At 43.9% G+C, this 20,812-nt stretch overlaps 1 protein-coding gene across 2 annotated transcripts in view; it reads left to right on the top strand.

Annotated features, from left to right (window-relative positions):
* The window catches only part of ptgir (prostaglandin I2 receptor), a 167,644-nt gene that overhangs the window by 122,089 nt on the left and 24,743 nt on the right, over window positions 1-20,812 (top strand). For both annotated transcript variants that reach the window (XM_073029326.1, XM_073029328.1), the window contains exon 2: window positions 12,817-12,913. In XM_073029326.1, the coding sequence (XP_072885427.1) occupies window positions 12,817-12,913 (97 nt within the window). The remainder of the gene's footprint in view (window positions 1-12,816; window positions 12,914-20,812) is intronic.

Raw genomic sequence — 20,812 nt, 5'->3', positions numbered from 1 at the left:
AGAGTACAGAGAAAATTTATAAGGATGTTGCCAGGTTTGGAGGATCTTAATGAAAAGAAAAGATTGAATAGGTTAGTATTTTATTCCTTCGAACGTAGAAGATTGAGAGGAGGTTTGAAAGAGGTATACAAAATTATGAGGGGTATACATAGGGTATACATGTGTTGGCACGTGGCCAAGTGGTTAAGGCATTGGTCTAGTGACCTGACGGTCGCTAGTTCAAGCCTCAGCTAAGGCAGCATGTTGTGTCCTTGAGCAAGGCATTTACCCACACATGGCTCTGCGACGACACTGATGCCAAGATGTATCACCTTGCCCTTCCCTTGGACAACATCGGTGGCATGGAGAGGGGAGACTTGCAGCATGGGCAACTGCTGGTCTCCCATACAACCCTGCCCAGGCCTGTGCCCCTGGAAACTTTCCAAGGTGCAAATCCATGGTCTCTTGAGACTAACAGATGCCTAAAAACAAAGGGTAAATATAATCAGGTTTTTTTTTCTCCATTGAGGAAGACTGTGCTGTCTTTCACTTTGACCCAATGTGCTGATGATATCCAATTGGACAGGATCATTTTGCAAACTGACACTGATTCTTTGGTCAGTCTTGAATGTGTTCATGCAGCCTCTTCCAGGAGATGGAGATACAATTACAACTGAATGCAAGGCAGAAGAGGTAGTGCCTGTCATTAATACTACCTCCATTTCAGTTGAAAGACAAAGTTAGACCATAAGACATAATATAGTGTCCCTGATATAGATGTCACTGTACCTAATAAAGTGGCCACTGCGTGTATGTCCATAGCCTTCTGCTGCTGTAACCCATCCACTTCAAGGTTCCACATGTTGTATGTTCAGGGACTCTCTACTGCGCAACAATGTTGTTATTGGAGTTACTGTCACCTTCCTGGGGACTTGTGGAAACTGTGTGGTGATTTCTTTTGAACTGTGTGGTGATTTCTTTTGAACTTATAGTCCTTTAACATCTTTGGACTATTTTTATTGTGCCCATGGTCTGTTTTTTTTTATCAATTATGCTATTGTTTGCACTTTTGTAACTATATGTTGTAACTATGTGGTTTTGTGCAGGTCTTGTAGCTTTAGTTTTTGGTCTTGTTTTGTCTGGTGGGAACGCGCTAAGACGGTAGCGCGATATTAATACGCAGCAGCCTCTCTGGACTCTGGATTGGGGATTGCCAAACGTTACGTGGATCTTCTGGTGTAGTCTGTTTTGTCATATGCTTTTGTGATATCATTCTGGAGGAACGTTGTCTCATTTTTTAGCTGCATTGCATTTGTGGTTTCCAAATGACAATAAACTGAATCTGAATCTGAATCTGAACTCGAACTAGTCTCTTCCGACCTCCCTCACTAACAAGGAAATTTTGCCCACAGAATTGCCATTCACTGGATATCTTTTTGTTTGTTTCTCACCGTTCTCTGTTTTTGTTTGTTACCGTTCTCTGTAAAACCTAGAGACTGCTGTGCGTGAAAATCCCAGAAGATCGGCAGTTTCCAAATACATTAGCAGCAGCTTCCAGATTCTCTCATTAATACGGAGTTTCACTCACATTAGTTGGATATTTGTTTTGTTTCTCACACCATTTCCTATAAATTCTATAGACTACTGTGCATGAAAATCCCAAAAGATCAGCAGTTTCCAGATAATCAAACCAGCCCATCTGGCACCAACCAATATTCCACGGTCAAAGTCACTCAGATCACATTTATTCCCCATACTGATCTGAACAACAATTGAACCTCTTTGCCACGTCTGCATGCTCTCGTGCTCTGCCACATGATTGGCTGATTAGATATTTGAATCAACAAGCTGGTGTACAGGGGTACCTAATAAAGAGGCCTCTGAGTGTACCTTGCAGCCAACACACACGAGTGGAACAAAATATTCTTTCAATGGAAGTGATTATCACTTGTCAAATCTCAGTGAGAAAGTTAAACCAGAGATCCAAATTCATCAGCTTATTCAGGGTTTTTTGAATTTTGGAAAGAAGTATTGCTCTCAATCAAGCAAGCATGGGTTCCATTTTCAAATGCATTTCTTACACTGAGGTTTAAGTTTCACGTTTAGCTACAAATGTGGAGGAACTGAGCAGGTCAGGCAGCATCTGTGGAGAGGAATAAGGAGAATCATAATCAAGTTTAATATCATCAGCATATGTTCCTAAGGTTGTCATAGCTGGAGGTGAGGTGGGGGATAAGCTCCCACTACCTATAAAGTACTCCAAATGTCGTGCGTCTCTAACTGCCTCTGACAACTAAGTCCAAGTCTTGGTCTTCATGTGTAACTTAGCTACTAGGCCCGGTGGAACTGATTTTACTGACAAGAGGAGGGGCAAAGGCGGACCACTGGCGCCTCAAAACCAGTGGCTTCAGGCTGCTGGGGCTTGATAGCCTTGGAGGGCTGCCTGCCTAGGAGAGGGAAAACTGATTTTAAACCTCCACTGCCTTGCGGCCATACCCGCCCCTGGGAAAGGCTTCGGGAGTAAACCCGGAGGAAGAAATCCGGAGCCGGGGTCCCTAAGGCAGTTTGATGTTGTTTACAACTTCACTCTGGCAACCTCTGCAACAACACCGGTGCCAAACTGTATCGGCCCTTGCCCTTCCCTTGGACTACATCAGTGACATGGAGAACCCGCTGCATGGGCAACAGCCAGTTCTTCAAATCTTCCCATCCAGGCTTGCGTCCTGGAGAGGACACAGTCCACCAGGGACACAAACCCATGATATCCTGGGATTGACAGCTGCCTACTATATCATGAAACTTGCTGTCGTTGCTTCAGCAGTACAATGCAATGCATAACAAGAGAGAAAAACTGTAAATTACAATAAGCATAGATATTAAATAGTTAAATTAAATACTAGTTCAAAAAAATACAATAAAATTAGTATTGTTCATGGATTCAATGTCCATTCAGAAACCAGATGGCAGAGGGGAAGAAGCTGTTCTTGAATCGTTGAGTGTGTGCCTTCAGGCTCCAGTATCTCCTCCTGGATGGTGGCAATGAGAACAAGGCATGACCTAGGTGATGGGACATCACTCCTTGAAGTTGTCCTGGATACTATGCAGTCGATATTTCAAGCTCAGACCCTCCATCAGGACTGGAAAGGGAGGAAGAAGTCAGTATACCAAAGTAGGGAGAGTACAAGCTAGCAGGTGATAGGTGAGACCAGGTGAGGGGGAAGGAGGGTAGGTGGCGGGAGAGAGGATGAAGTGAGAAGCTGGCAGGGGATGGGTGGGTGAGGTAAAGGGCTGAAGAAGGTGGAATCTTCTAGGCGAGGAGAGTGGGCTCTGGGAGAATGGGAAAGAGGAGGAACGCCAGAGGGAGGTGAAGAGTAGGGAAGCCAGAGTGGGGAATGGCGTTAAAGTTCGCAGAAGTTACAGCAATCAATGTTTGTGCTGTCAGGTTGGAAGCTTTTAAGACGGAAAATGAGGTGTTAATCTTCAAGCCTGAGCATGGTCTCATTGTGCCATTTAGAGGAGGCCGCGTCGGAATGGGAATTAGAATGAAAGTGGGTGGCCTCTTGTGGCAAATGGAGTGAAGGCACTCAATGAAGAGCCCCCTCACTCTACATTGGGTCTCACCAAAGTAGAGGAGGCTGCACTGGGAAGACCATGTTTGATGCTTCAGTAATTACTGCTAGGACAAACTATGCTAGTTTCATACATTCCAAATCATGATATTTTAGGTTTCCAAATTCAACCATCAGATCTTCCTCATTGAGCACGCATCTTCATTGGAATAAATTGAACTTGCTCTGGAATTCACCACAACACCTCATATTCCTCATGCACCTCAAAGGCTGAGTCCGTGGCCAGGAAGGCCAATGCAACGTTAGCATCCATTTTGAGAGAACTAATTGAATTGACTTTCTTCCTTACATCCTTCACATACGTGAGGAATAAAAATCTTTACATTACATCTCCGTCTAAATGTGCAATGTGTAATCTATAGTAGTTTAAAATAAATAGTATATACAACAATATTACATAGAAATACAGTTGTGTCACCAGTCTGATGGCCTGGTGGAAGAAGTTGTCCCGGAGTCTGTTGGTCCTGGCTTTTATGCTGCGGTACCATTTTCCGGATGGTAGCAGCTGGAACAGTTTGAGTTTGGAGTGATTCGGGTCCCCAATGATCCTTTTTACACACCTGTAAGAGTCCTGAGTAGTGGGTTGTCCGCACCACTCTCTGCAGAGTCCTGCGATTGAGGGGAGAACAGTTCCCATACCAGGCAGTGATGCAGCCAGTCAGGATGCTCTCAGTTGTGCCCCCTATAGATAGTTCTTAGGATTTGGGGGCCCATACCAAACTTCCTCAATGGCCTGAGGTGAAACAGGTGCTGATGTGTTCACCACACAGCCGGTATGTACGGACTACGTGAGATCCTCGGTGATGTTTATGCCGAGGAACTTAAAGCTGTTCACCCTCTCAACCCCAGATCCATTGACGTCAACAGGGGTTAGCCTGTCTGCATTCCTCCTGTAGTCCACAACCAGCTCCTTTGTTCTTGAAACACTGTGCCAGGGTGATGACTTTTCCACTGTAGGCTGCCTCATTATTATTTGAGAGTAGGCCAATCAGTGTAGTGTCGTCAGCAAATTTAATTAGCAGGTCGGAGCTGTGGGTGGCAACACAGTCATGAGTATACAGATAGTCAAGGAGGGGGCTGAGGGACAAGAAATAAAACCAGGGATGTAATGTTGAGGTTTTACAAGGCATTGGTCAGACCACAATTGGAGTATTTTGAGCAATTTGGGCTCTTTATTTTAAAAAAGGTGTGCTGTTATAAGAGAGGGTTCAGAGGATCATGATAATATTTCTGGGAATAATGGAGTTGTTCTCACTGGAGTTGAGAATAATGAGGAGGCATCTCATTGAAACCTCTCAAATATTGAAAGGTTAGATAGAGTGGATGGGGAAGGGTTGTTTCCTATAACGGGTGAGTCTTGGACCAGAGGATACTATCTTAGAATATAGCAGGGTTTCCCAACCTAGGTTCCAAGGAGCCCTTGCTTAGTGATATTGAGTCTGTGGCATAAAAACGTTGGGACCCCCAGGAATAGAGGGACGACCACTTAGAACAACAACGAGGAGGTGGTAAATCTGTGGAATTCATCACAACGGATTGCTGTGGAGGCCATTCATTGGGTATAATTAAAGCAGAGGTTGATAGGTTCAGGGCACCAATGTTTATGGGTAGAAGGCAAGAGAATGGGGCAGAGGTTGAAAGGCTGCTGATTAGTAAGGGTATCAAAGGAGGGGTAATAAATAAGCCATGATAGAATGGTGGAGCAGACTCGATGGTCTCATTGTCCAATTCTGCTCCTATGACATGATCTGTGGTCTGCTAGAAAAGGGGTTAAGCAATTCCCAATCTCTAAACTACTACAGACAGTCCTAATAGATGGAAAGGGTTGTAATCCATCTCTGATATTCTAAACCTCTCTCTTGCCAATTCGTTCTCTGATCTGCACACTTTTATTATGGACAACAATAAAAGCACGATAGCGCAGCGGTTATCATAATGCTATTATGATATTGTGTTGGCGCGTGGCCTAGTGGATAAGGCACCAGACTAGTAATCTGAAGGTCACTGGTTCAAACCTCAGCTGAGGCAACATGTTGTGTCCTTGAGCAAGGCACTTAACCACACATTGCTCTGCGACGACACCGGTGCCAAGCTACTTGGGTCCTAGTGCCCTTCCCTTGGACAACATCGGTGGCATGGAGAGGGGAAGGCTTGCAGCTTGGGCAACTGCCGGTCTCCCATACAACCCTGCCCAGGCCTGCGCCCTGGAAAAGCCTTCCAAGGCGCAAGTCCATGGTCTCACGAGACTAATGGATGCCTATTTATTACCGCATCAGCGACCTCGAATCAATTCCCACCCCTGTCTGTGAAGAGTCCGAAAGTTCTCCCTGTAACTGTGTGGGTTTCCTCCCACATTCCAAAGATGCACAGATTAGTTAATTGGTCGCATGGATGTGACTGGGCAGTGCAGCCTTGTTGCACTGGTAGAGCCTGCTACTGCGCTGTATCGCTTAAAAAAAATTAAAAAGCAAGTGAACGCCAATACAATCATCAATTATTAGTCAATGGCCTTAGGTGGTGCCAGATCATTAGAACAATTTCTGCAATGCACTAATCCTTCACAAGATTTAGATCTGTTTGAAATTTGTAAGAATAATTTATCAAACGTATTTGGAAAAGACTGGCTAAACACAAGAATGGTAACAATTGCTATTCCTTCAAGACTTTAAGTTTCTGATGTGCAGCCAAACATGAAATCATTTAAGTGAAGTCAGCAGGCAACAATTATAAGCAGGATCTTTGCCCCAATTTTCCCTTAATCAATTAACAAACTTGAAGTGGTCTGTATCCAAAGCCAACAGATGTCTAACGGATAAGCCATAAAATGTGAACAAAAACCTTACAGAAGGCCCGGAGCAGTCGACAAAATGCCATAATACATGTGAACAGAAGTAGGCCATTTGGCCCATTGAATCTGCTCTGCCATTTCATGGCAATGATTCAACCTATTCACCACCCTCTGGCAAATGAAATTCATCCTCATCTCTGTTCTAAAGGGGCATCTGTTCTGAGCTTGTGGTCTCAGGTCCTAGACGTATCTACCATAGGACACATCCTCTCCACATCCTTTCTATCAAGGCCTTTCAATAATCGATGGGTTTTCTCCTAATTTTTTAAATCTATTTGGGATGGCATGACAGCATAGCAGTTAGCACAACGCTTTAGAGTTCCAGTGACCTGGGTTCAATTTCCGCCACTGCCTGTAAGGAGTTTCTACGCATTCCCTGTGACCACTTGGGTTTCCTCCAGGTGCTCTGGTTTCCTCCCACAGTCCAAAGACATGCCAGCTAGTAGTTTAATTGGTCATTGTAAATCATCTCATGCTTCGGCTAGGATTAATTTGCGGGATTGCCAAACAGCTCAAAGTGCCAGAGGGGCCTATTCCACACTGTTATCGCAATAAAAAAAAAACAAGTTCTAATAAGTACAGGAACAGAGCTCCTCATAAGATAATCCTTTCATTCCTAGGATCTTGAACCAAAGGAGATAACTTCACTTCTCCCATCACCGAAATGTTCTCACAACCTATGGACTTTTCATCTCATTCAAAGGCTCTTCCTCTCATGTTCTCAATATTTACTGCTAATTTATTTTATTATCCTTTTTGGGATTTGTACAGTTTGTTGCCTTTTATGTACTGATTGAACGCCCAGGTTGGTGCAGTTTTTCACTGATTCTATCATGGCTATTCTATTTATGGATTTTCTCTGATTGCCTGCAAGAAAATGAATCTCAGGGTTATACATGATGATATATATGCACTTTGATAATAATTTTCTTTTGAACTTTGAACTTTGAATGAAGCTAATCCCTTGTGCCTACATAATGCCTATATCCTTCCATTTTCCTCATGTTCATTTGCCTATCCAAACGTCTCTTAAAAGTCTCTAATGTATTTGCCTCTACCACATCCCAGGTAGCACATTCCAGGCATCCGCCACTCTTTGTGTAAATAAAACTTGCCCATCACATCTCCTTTAAACTTACCCCATCTCACCTTAAATGCGTACCTTCTTTGGCAGAAACTTCAACCCTGGCAAAAAGATGCTCTCTGTCTGCTCTATCTGTGCCTCTCATAATCTTATAAACCTCATAGCACGTGCCCTCAAATCCAGGCAGCATCCTGGTAAACCTCTTCTGCACCGTTACCAAAACCTCAACATCCTTCCTATAATGGGGCCACCAGAATTGTATACAATAATGCAGATGGCCTATTTAGAGTTTTGTAGAACTGCAACATAACTTTCTGACGTTGGAACTCAATGTCTTGACTAATAAAGGCAGGCATGCCATATGTCTTCTTAACCAATGTGTGATCCTATGTAGCCACTTTCAGGAAGGTCTGGACTTGGGCCCCAAGATCCAAAGATTATGCAAATCCTTTGTGGCACTTACATGCAGTATTTCAGAAATATGAAAGAGGTGTGGCATGTGCACACAGAGAGCTGGCGATGAAATGGTGGGGGCTACAGATCAGAGCAGAGCCTATTATTTCCAAATCGTGTAACCAAGTCTAGATATGTGCTTGAGGTGAGGGAAGGGAAGGAATAAGATGGGGTAATGATTCATGGAATGGGTGGTGGGGTGCAGATATGTCTCCACCAAAGGAGGTGTAAGGTTCTCCTTCCCTCCGCTAGCCCGCAGGTCACCCTTGGACGAGGTGTAGCACCTGCATATCCCTCTGATCAGGGTCACGTGAAACCATGGGAGCAGGTGATGGATAGTCCATAAGACTGTAAGACCACAAGACATAGTAGCAGAATTAAGTCATCCAGTCCATCAAGTCTGTTTAAGGCTGATCCCAGATCCCACTCAACCCCATACACCTGCCTTCTCGCCATATCTTTTGATGCCCTGACCAATCAGGAAACTACCAACTTCCACCTTAAATATACCCATGGACTTGGCCTCCACAGCTGTCTGTGGCAGAGCATTCACTACTTTCTGGCTAAAAATATTCTTACCTCTGTTCTAAAGGGTCGCCCCTCAATTTTGAAGCTGTGCGCTCTAGTTCTGGATACCCCCACCATAGGAAACACCCTCTCCACATCCACCCTATCTAGTCCTTCCAACATTTGGTAGATTTCAATGAGATCCCCACGCATTCTTTTAAATTCCAGTGAGTACAGGCCCAAAGCTGCCAAATGTTCCACATATGCTAACCATTCATTCCCAGAAATACTTCATACCCGGACATGGTCGTATGAGCAACTGGTGCATATCACAAGTCCTGGTCATGTGACCACTGACGCCAGGCAGACAATCTCTGAAGAGTATTGATAATTGCGGGGGTCACCCATCTTGTAAAGACACTGCCCAGAAGAAGGCAATGGCAAACCACTTCTGTAGGAAAATTGGCCAAGAACAATCATGGTCATGGAAAGACATATGACATGGCGTATAATAAACAAACAAATGGAAAACAGTTATATTTAGGTGCAAAGCACACTTGGTTATTCCACCTACAGTTTCAGTAAATGTATTCCCTTTCCATAAAGAAACGTATTCCAAACAATTCGGAAGGTGTTTACCTCAAGTGGTTGATGGATGGTTCGGTAGTTCTCCAATCTTGGCAATTTACGGAGACATCATCAGTGTGCTGTTGATTGTGGGGTGTCCTCCGAGTGCCTGGCCTTTGTACACTTAACGATCTGCTGATTGTTCATCATTTCACAAACTCATTTGTGATATGGGGAGGAAACCTCATCACTGATTGGCTGTGTGGCCAGCTCTGTGTGTTGTGATCCAAGGATTTGGCCCGTGCCAGCTCATAAACAGGTCGAGGTCGGCGTGCTTGTTTGCAAAGCTGTTTCAGGAGAACTGCCAACCCGCGACGAGATTTCCTCCCCGCATCACAGCTGAGCTTCCAAAGTGACGTCCAATCAGACCGCTGAGAAGTCTATATGAATGCTGAGCATTCACAGGAGTCGCCACAATCAACAGCACGCTGGCAATATCTCCATGCATAGCAATGAGACGTTTGCAAATAAATCGTCAGGATTGGAGAACAACTCAACCCCACCAGAAGCTTAAACATTCATGGCTTGAGCAATGTGTGTGAATTCCAATAGAGACAGACAGTGTTGTTGCAAAATGGTTATGAGAGAATTATTCTGTTACAAATTATGAAACAGGCTTTGATGCAGCCAAATTGAACTGATTCATCTCCTTTCATGGCCCATGTTGCAGATTTGTTTCCTCCAAGCAACCTCCTATCCACCAATTATAGTCACTTTTATACTGGTTTTCTCAGGGCTTATGTTGCCTTATTAAAAATTCTGCCTTTGCCTGCTCAGTTGTACATATTATTTAACATATTTTAATACCATAATTTTGAGTCACTTCTTTCCATTACAGTTCTACACTGTATTAGGTAGACCTGTACATCTCCTCGTTCATGCAAATATCTAATCAGCCAATCACGTGGCAGCAACTCAATGCATTAAAGCATGCTGACATGGTCAAGAGGTTCAGTTGTTGTTCAGGCCAAACCTCAGGATGGAGAAGGAATGTGATCTAAGTGACTGACTGTGGAATGATTGTTGGTGCCAGACATTTGGTGGTTTGAGTATCTCAGAAACCGCTGATCTCCTGGGGGTGGGGTTCACGCACAGCAGGCTCTGGAATTTACAGAGAATGGTGCGAGAAACAAAAACATGCAGCGAGTGGCAGTTCTGTGGACAAAAACACCTTGTTGATGAGAGAGGTCAGAGGAGAATGGCCAGGCTGGTTTGAGCTGACAGGAAGGTGACAGGAACTCAAATAACCACACGTTACCAATGTGGTGTGCCAAACAGCAGCTCTGAATACAGAACACTGGATCCCACTCCGGTATCTCATAAAGTGGCCACTGAATGTATTTCCACAGTTAAACATATTACCTTAATTTCACTTTTCTGGTGGGGAGGGCGGTAGTGGGGATATGCTCCCAGGACCTATTAAATGCTCCCAATAGCGTGCATCTGAATAATCCTTTGACAACCAAGTCCAGCTCTTGGCCTTCATGTGTGGCTTAGCTACTAAGCCTGGTGAAACCATTTCTGCTGACAGGAGAGGGGGCAAAGGTGGGTTACTGGCGCCTTAAAACCAGTTACTTCAGGCAAATGGGGCTCTCTAGCCATGGTTGGCAGCTCATCTTAGAAACGTAGAAAACCTACAACACAATACAGGCCCTTTGGGCCACAGTGCTGTGCCGAACATGTACTTACTTTAAAAATTACCTAGAGTTACACATAGCCCCCTGTACCTACTTCCATGCTCCTTCAAACTGTGCTTCCACGTGTAAGCCATTTCAGCCCTGGGGAAAAAGCTTCTGACTATCCACACAAACAATGCCTCTCATCATCTTATACACCTCTATCGGGTCACCTCTTATCCTCCGTCACTTCAAGGAGAAAAGGCCGAGTTCACTCAACCTATTCTCATAAGGCATGCTCCCTGATCCAGGCAACATCTTTGTAAATCTCCTCCGCACCCTTACAACAGTTTCCACATCCACAACAGAAATGAGCTCAGTACTCCAAGTGGGGTCTGACCAGAGCCCTATATAGCTGCAACATTACCTCTCAGCTCTTGAACTCAATCCCATGTTTGATGAAGGCCAATACACCGTATGCCTCCTTAACCACAGAGTCAACCTGCGTAGCAGTTTTGAGTGTCCTATGGACTCAGACCCCAAGATTCCTTGACCCCAAGGGTCTTACCGTGATTACTATATCCTGCCATCATATTTGACTTACCAAAATGTACCACCTCACACTTACTTGGGTTGAATTCCTTCTGCCACTTCTCAGCCCAGTTTTGCATCCTATTGATGTCCCACTGTAACCTCTGACAGCCCTCCACACTATCCACAACACCCCCAACCTTTGTGTCATCAGCAGATTTGCTAACCCATCCCTCCACTTCCTCATCCAGGTCATTTATAAACATCACGAAGAGAAGGGGACCCAGAACACATCCCTGAGGCACACCACTGGTCACTGACCTCCAAGCAGAATATGACCCGTCTGGATCCACAAAGCAATGTCCCCTTGGATCCCATGCCTCCTTACTTTCTCAATAGGCCTTGCACAGGGTACCTTATCAAATGCCTTGCTGAAATCCATATACACTACATCTACTGCTCTATCTTCATCAACGTGTTTAGTCACATCCTCAAAAAACTCAGACAGGCTCGTAAAGTATGACCTGCCTTTGACAAAGCCATGCTGACTATTCCTAATCATATTATGCCTCTCCAAATGTTCACAAATCCTGCTTCTCAGAATCTTCTGCATCAACTTACCATCTTGGAGAAGGAAAACTCTGATCTCAACCTCCACTGCACTGAAGCTAAGACCACTCATGGGGAAGGGTCCTGGAGTAAACCCCAAGAAAAAATGCCAGAGCTGGAGTCCCTAAAGCAGTCCTACATTGAGTTCAATGCTGAATGGCAACTAAACGCAGCTGATGCCAAACTCTATTGTGTCTCTGCCGTTCCTTTGGATTCATCAGATGTGTGGAGAGGGGGAGACGGCTACATGGGCAGCAGCTGGCTCTCCATGTTGTACTGCCCAGGCTTGCATATTGACTTGCCTGTCACGTAGACAGCTGGGATGCAATGTCCTTGGTCAACCCTGACCAACGGCGGGCCTCTACTGCTCGGTCAGATGGACCATTGTGGTTCTTTAACATCATCTCCTTAACACACTCTAGGAAGAAGAGGCCTGTCTGACCCAATTTTACGTGACATTTTTATATGCTCAAGATGCAAGGTCTAGTCACAGTGTATCTATAATGCTTCCTGCGAATTACATCTAGTTTTCACACCTCATTCCCACGCTCCAGACACCCAAAATGATCAGCATTGTCTGGTTTGCAATCAAATCCACTCTGCAGCACCAGGAATCCATTCAGAGCTGCATTTTAAATTCAATCTACAATCCATGTTCAGGTCTGAAAATAGTATCTATACTATAACCCTAGAATACACCCTAACAGCACAAAAAAACTCTGCTTCTAACATTTTCAATGCTATGTGATTTAATTATTACAATATAGTACAGAAAAACAATATTTGTTTTTCTTTTGTCAGCTTACATTGGCTAGTTGGAACGAGTTGTGAGTCACCATGTTATTTTTATGGAAGTTATTTCAGTATTTCCATGTGTCCTGAGTGGAAATGATCCAACAACCAAATTGTTTTCTGAATTACTTCCCAATAAAGGACTGGAGAGGGAGGAATCCGACAGGAGAGGAGAGTGAAGCATGCAGAACGGGAAGGAGGAGGGGACTTAGGAGAGGTGAGACGCAGGTGAGACGAGGTAAGAGGACCTCTCCAGCGTTTCACCATTCCCACCCACCTGATTTCACCTGTACCCCTTCCCTTCCCCCAACTTTTTACTCTGGCATCTTCCCCCTTCTTTTCCAGTCCTGAAGAAGGGTCACAGCCCAAAACTTCGACTGTTTATTCATTTCCATAGATGCAGCCTGACTTGCTGAGTTCCTCCAGCATTTTGTGCGTGTTGCTGACAGATTTCAAGCATCTGCAGAATCTTTCAATGTTTCTGCTTAATGTATGTGTTTGTTTCTTGTGAATGATGCTATGCACCTGCAATGCTTCTGCAAGCAAGCCAGTGCAATCAAGTATTTGTGCGTGTGCCAATAAACTTGACACTGGCTTTGACTCCACAAGTCTTCATACTTTCAGGTTGAACAATGCAAAACCCTGTTCCAAAGGAATCAGGGTAATTTTCATCGGCATGTTTAATTTCAGTTATATTCCATCATTGTTAAAGCAGGACACCAAGTGATCTAACTGCTTTCTCATCATTGGACATAAACTGGATGACAAGCTCGGTTCTGGTCCATTACAGATTTACAAATTCGGTTGCGGTCGACTGAAGATTTCAACGGTCTGAAGGGTCTGGACTCCTGTATATACGTATATACATATTTTGCTTGGTTGTATTTTTACTAATATTCTATATGTTCTTTTATCTTGTATATTCAAGTACTGGGCCTCAAGCCGCGGAACTGCCTGCTGCGGGGGGCAGAATTGGGGTCAGTGCGCTCCACTGGGGTAGTGTGGCACAGCATCCAGGCTGGGGTCGGTGCTGCCCTGCCACCCTTCACCCTCCACCTCCAGCAGCATCTCTACTTTCTGCGAAGGCCGAGGAAAGTCCATTTCCCACCCCCCCATCCTCACCACATTCTACAGAGGATGCATCAAGGTCATCCTGAGCAGCTGCATCACTGCCTGGTTCAGAAATTGCACCATCTCGGATCACAAGACCCTGCAGTGGATAGTGAGGTCAGCTGAGAAGATCATCCGGGTCTCTCTTCCCACCATTACAGACATTTACACAACAAACTGCATCTGCAAAGCAAACAGCATTATGAAGGACCCCACGCACCCCTCATACAAACTCTTCTCCCTCCTGCCGTCTGGGAAAAGGCACCGAAGCATTCGGGCTCTCACGACCAGACTATGTAACAGTTTCTTCCTCCAATCTATCAGACTCCTCAATACCCAGAGCCAGAACTGACACCAACTTACTGCCCTCTACTGTGCCTATTGTCTTGCTTATTATTTATTGTAATGCCTGCACTGTTTTGTGCACTTTATGCAGTCCTGGGTAGGTCTGTAGTTTAGCATAGTTTTTTTTTCTGTGTTGTTTTTACGCAGTTCAGTGTAGTTTTCATACTGTTTCATGTAGCAACATGGTCCTGAAAAACGTTGTCTCGGTTTCACTGTGTACTGTACCAGCAGTTATGGTCGAAGTGACAATAAAAAGTGACTTGACTTGAGTACACTTGTTGGGTGACAGACACTATTGCAGTTAACTGTGGATTGATGGCGCAAGTTTTGAGACTGTTATTGCTTGACAGCGACACCGTGTGTGCTTTGTGCTGTGTGTGACTGTTGGTACTGTGTTTTGCTTCTTGACTCCAGAGTTGCGCTGGTTTGTTTGGCTGCATTCATGAGCACTCATGTATAGTTGAAATGACAATCAAACTTGAATTAAAATGTTGATTCAATTTGCAACCAGATCTGAACCTCAAAGAGCTGCAAAGCTTTCAGAGGCATCCTGAGATTCGAAAGTGGTGTCTTTCTCTTTGCAAGTAAACTAAAAGATCTGACCACAAATGAACGAAGCTTTGAACGCAAAGACTGGCAAGGAGCACAAATAACACATGAACATACAGATCCATTGCAGCCTTCTGGTCTTGACAGAGTTTCCTTTTTCACTCATACTTCCCCTGTGGTTAGATTCGAGATGCTTGCACAAATTGGTTCCAAATTCATGCTGAAATTGCAGAGTGTTGGAAACTGTTACAGTGGCTAGGAGGTTAAGCTTCTGAGAAGATAACTGCGTTGGTGGATGTTTTGGAACTCTCTGTGGGGAGGCGAGATATTTAGAAGATGTGTCATTAAGGGTGGTTGGACGCTGAGGAGATGTTGGAATGGTAGAGTTACACAAACTGATCCAGAACAAGTGTGACGTGGATGCAAAGTCAATCTTATATTTCCTGTGCATAGACCTCTGTCTTCCACCAAACACCACACCAACCCATTAAAGAGTGATGACTTGACGGAGCTGTATTTTTTTAATGAAAATAAACTTTATTCAAAATTTTAAAAGTGAGAAAATAAGCCTTTTCATTCTTTACATTCATAGTCAATACTTTCAATTCCTCCACACAAGGTGTACAAGTTTAGAAGAGGAATAGATGCCATCCGATTTCTGAATGGACACTACCCCGTCGTCTGAACCTGGGTGGCACATGAGGCTTCAGGACTCTACCCCAATAAAGCTTTATTTCTATTTTTGCACTACTTATTTAATTTAACATATATATATACATGCACATACATATATATATATACATAATGAGGTGAACGATAGAGTGGATTACAATAAAAAATATACTTTTTTTATTGTAATCCACTCTATCATTCACCTCATTATGTGCTGTGTCATATGACATGGGCGATCATGGTCCTTCCATGACCATGATTGTTTTTGGCAAATTCTTCTGCTGAAGTGGTTTGCCATTACCTTCCTCCGGGCAGCGTCTTTACAAGAAGGGTGACCCCAGCCATTATCAATACTCTTCAGAGATTGTTTTATTTAACATTATGTATTGCATTGTATTTCTGCCACAGAGACAACAAATTTCATGACCTTTGCTGGTGATATTAAACCTGTTTCTGATTCCGATAGAGTTCGGGTGGCAGGCTGGGTATAGGTCTCCAACAAAGGAGGTGTAAGGTGCTCCTTTCCTCCGCTAGCCTGCAGGTCACCCTTGGGTAAGGTGTAGCACCTGCTTAGCCCCCTGATCAGGGTCACATGAAACCATGAGAGCGAATGGTCAATGGTCATATAAGGATGGTGCATATCACACATTCTGTTTATATAACCACTGACGCCAGATAGACAATCTTTGGCCTATTGTATCATGTACCTCCAAGTACACTTAAACCTCATCCTTAATAATGCACTCCAACATCTTTCCATTCATTGGCCTATAACGTCCTTTCTTTTGCCTTCCTCGCTTCTTAAAGAGTGGAGTGTCATTTGCAATCTTCCAGCCCTCTGGGACCATGCCAGATTAAGTGATTCTTGAAAGATCATGACCAATGCATCTATAAGGACTATAGGATGTAGTCCATCTGGTCCAAGTGACTTATCGACCTTAAGATCTGTGAGTATGCCTAGCACTTTTTCTTTTGTAATGGCAATTGGACTTACTCCTGCTCCCTGGCCTCTGGCACACAGTGAAGACTGATGCAAAGTCCCCATTAGGTTCATCCCCCATTACTACCTCACCAGCATCATTTTCCAGTGGTCCTATATTACCTATCACCTCCTTTTACTCTTTATATAACTGAAAAGACTTTTAGTATCCTGCTTTATATTATTAGCTAGTTTGTCCTCATATTTAATCTTTTCCCTGCTTATCACTTTTTCAGTTGCCTTTTGTTGGATTTTTAAAGCTTTCCAATCATCTGACTTACCTGTTGAAGCGCAGTAAGATAGTGAAGTTAAAAAAAGTGCAGTGAGACGCTTGATTTATATATTTTTTTTTAAATCACAGCACCAGCTTCTTCGAGAAGGGAGCAAGTCAGTCAAATTTAAAAGTGTAGAAAATGGAAGAATTAATGGATTCATTATCAGTGAGTAGTGGGTGATAATAATCACGAATGTAATAAAAGCAGAAATGGCTATGTCAGAAAGATAAGTGTGTTCGATCGCACCAGAGATAACTGTATAGTGTATGCTAAACAAATTGAATAGTATTTTAAAGAAATGAAATAGCCGATGAGAAACAAGTGCCAGTTTTGCTGAGTGCATTGCTGGATAGGAATACAGTTAGCTTAGAACTGTGACTGCTCCAATAAAACCAGCCAAAATTAGCTTTGCTGATATCATGAAAGTAACACAAGACATTTAGAACCAAAACTATTGTTTTTTTTTGTAATTTTTTTTATTGAAGTTCATCATCAAGCAAACATTTCCATAAGATGTATTTCAGACATTATACATATATATCATATAATCATATATGTCACAAATCTCCACATAGTATTTATCTGAGGTATACACTTATAGAAAAGAATGGAGAGAAAAAACAAGCAAAAGGAAAAAAACTATGTACAAGTAAGGAGTGAAAAAAAGACTACTGTTCATTGCAGAATGCTTTTGGTTTCATAAGCAGAATGAAAAGGAAGCAGAATTCATTTCATCTTACGTGGCTGAACTGAAGAGATTGTTTGAGCATTGCCAGTTCAGTGATGGGCTTAATGGCACCCGGAGAGATCATTTAGTTTGTGGAATCTCAGAAGGAAGCACTTAAAAACAGCTTCTAACTGAAGCACAGCTTACATTTAAAAGAGCAGTTGAAACAGCAAACAGATGCAACTGCGTTGCAGTCAGGAGCGAAAGTTGGGGTGAACAAATTGCAGTGTCTGAACAGAAACCAGCCTGCCTGAACAAGTTGCGTTACCGTTGTACCAAGGGTTCACACACACCAGGACAATGCAGGTTTAAAAGTAAAACTTGCATAAAATGCACTAAGTAGGACCACACAAATGGCATGGCCAGGCAGACAAAAATAAATGGATCGCACAGAAAAGAGAAAAAGATATAAAGTCAAGCTGCAGTTTCAAAAAGAACACTAATCTGCATATTGTTGAAAAATCTGATAATGATGAGAATGATGCAGGGCTGGGTACACTTGAGATTTATAGTATGAAAACTAACAAGAAATGTGGCTTACACCACAAGTGAGTGACAAATTAATTAAAATGGAATTGAAACCTGGTCCGGGTGCTTCAGTCATTCCACAAAACGAGTTTGAACAGCATTTCAAAGATACCTGCAGATATCCAAATAAGAATTTATACCGGAGAAAATTTAACTCTTGTGAGGATGACATTTGTAACTGTGAAATGCGACAATCAAAAAGCCACATTGGGCTTGTATATGGTAAGAACAGGAGGGCCAGCTTTGTGGGGCCATGATTGGCTGAGACAACTGAAATTTGATTGGAGATCCATCCACCATTTACAAGCCACATTACCGTTACATAGAAAATACTGAAGGAAAATTAAGAAAAGTAAGAGATGCTGCCGCATTGTTCAGGGATGGCAATGGAAAACTCAAACGTATCAATGGTAAACCAGTGTTAAATGAAAACATCACACCAAGCCCTTCCTGTTCCTTGTACCATCCATGTTAAAGTCGCCAGTGAGCTAGATCGCATGGAGGCTGAAAGAATTCTTTCCAGGGTTGAATGGTGCCCATGGGCAACACCAGTGGTCGCGGCAGCCAAGAAGAATGGATCTGTCAGGATCTGTAGTGATTTTAAGGTCACCACCATCAACCCAGTACTGGATGTCGATTAATGTCCTCTGCCCAGGATAGAGGATATCTTTGCAAACCTCTCAGCAAAGTAGATTAAGCTGAGGTCTACCTGCAGATAAAAATGGAAGAAGTTTCTCACCATAGATACTCACTCGCTATAATAGGTTTATTTGTGGAGTAGTATCTGCACCTGCACTCTGGCTGAAAGCTACGGACCAGGTGCTGCCAAGGCTGTCCAGGCACTCAGTGTTACCTGGGTGACATCTTTGTTACCAGCGAGGATGACAAGAGATATGCCATAAACCTCAAGACAATGTTAAGAAGATTGCAAGATTACGGGCTCAGAGCACAACCCAACAAGTGAATTATTTCAATGAAACATCACTTACTGTGATCACACCAGTGACGCACAGGATTTTACACAAGTGTGCGGTGGATGACCAAAGGCCATAGGACATGTCACAGTAGTGGTCCATTTTAGAATTTGTCGATTACTATAACAGGCTCCTGCCAAACCTGACAACTGTGCCCCACCCCTTGAACTCATTACTAGCCATTAGGAAATAAGGTAATGGATGGAGTAGTGTGAGGCGGGTTTCCCAAACGTGAAGGAAATGGTGACGTCAGACACTACAGTCACATGTTATGATCCACATCATCCGGGGAAGCTTGCCTGTGACACCTCACATTATGGTAGAGGTGCAGTCATGTCACATGCTCCGTGTGATGGAAGTGAACGCCCCATTACCCTTTGCATCATGCTCCCTTACCGCTGCAGAGAAAAATTATGTGCAGTTATCAGAGGGCGTGAGTCTAGTTTGGCACATAAAATGTTTCAGCCAGTACCTGCTTGGGAGATATTTGCCCTCGTTACTGATCACCAACCACTAATGTCCATTTTCAATCCACGGAAGGGTGTTCCCTTAACAGCAGTAGCATGAATGCAGCAACGGGCTCTGTTTCTTCCAGGACGCAATTACAAGATCGAATCCCTAAAATAATGTTCGAAAGAAGACTCTCCTCTTGACATATTCCCCCTAATGCAGTTTGTAAGACCCCCTATTATGGCAAAGATGATCCAAAGGGAAAACAGAGAGCACCTCACACCATCGCAGGTCTACATGACAACCCAAAATGGCTGCAGCAAAAATTCCAGTTCCTCCATTTTACTAGTGCTGGGGTAAACATCCCCTTGACGGGGTTTGCCTTATGTGGGGATTGAGAACTGTTGTACCATCCAAGCTGAAAACTGAAGCATCTGGGGAGCCACACGCTGGTCACTTAAGCGTTGGCTCGAAGCTTTGTCTGGCGGCCTGGGATAGATCAGCAGACCGAGCAGCTTACCGTACACTGTTCAGGATGACAACACGTCTAGAACTGTCACAACTATCTCCTGCAGGCCCAGGGTCAGCTCCTACAACCACCACTGAGGAAGCTGAGATTGTTTCACAGCCACCAGTCTCACCTCCCAAGCAGTGTGACGTCCCTTGTCTGGAAAGACGTCATCCCACAGGAGTAAGAAATTATCCACATGGATGTCTATATTGTAGTTTTATTATATAGTATACGATATACACTGGGTGGCTGGGTGGAGATACATCTCTACCAAAGGAGATGTAAGGAGCCCCGTTCCTCTGCTAGCCTGCAGGTCACCCTTGGGCAAGGTGTAGCACCTAATTACCCTCCCCAATCAGGGTCATGTAAAGCCATGGGGGCAGGTGGTGGATGGTCGTATGAGCAGCCGGTGCAGATCACAAGTCCTGTTTATGTGACCACTGACACCAGGCAGACAATCTCTGAGGAGTATTGATAATGGCTGAGGGTCACCCCTCTTGTAAAGACACTGCCCAGAAGAAGGCACAATCGCAAAACATTTTGCCAAGAAGAATCACAGTCATGGAAAGACCAAGAACACCCACCATGTCATAAGATATGGTACATAACGAATGAACTGTATGTGTGTGCATATATATATACATCCGTTAGTGTCGCAAGACAATGAATCTGTGCCTGGAAAGTCTTGCTTCAGTCTCTCCAGGACGCAGGCCTGGGCAAGGTTGTATGGAAGACCGACAGTTGTCCAAGCAGCAAGTCTCCCCTCTCCAGGCCACCGATGTTGTCCAAGGGAAGGACAAGGGCTGATACAGCTTGGCACCAGTGACGTCGCAGGAGTTGCCAGAACGAGGGTGAAGACAACGTTAGACTTCCTTAGGGACTCCAGCTCCGGATTTGTCCTCAGGGTTTACTCCCGAAGCCTTTCCCATGAGTGGGTATGGCCGCAAGGCAGCAGAGGTTTGAAATCAGAGTTTTCCCTCTCTTACATACAGTTGAGAAGCATTCTATATTGAGTTG

This window comes from Hemitrygon akajei, chromosome 25 (genome assembly GCF_048418815.1).
Source record: "Hemitrygon akajei chromosome 25, sHemAka1.3, whole genome shotgun sequence".
In the NCBI taxonomy this organism is placed as follows: domain Eukaryota; kingdom Metazoa; phylum Chordata; class Chondrichthyes; order Myliobatiformes; family Dasyatidae; genus Hemitrygon; species Hemitrygon akajei.
Note: the sequence above shows the minus strand (reverse complement) of the source record. Positions and strands in the feature narration are given on the sequence as shown.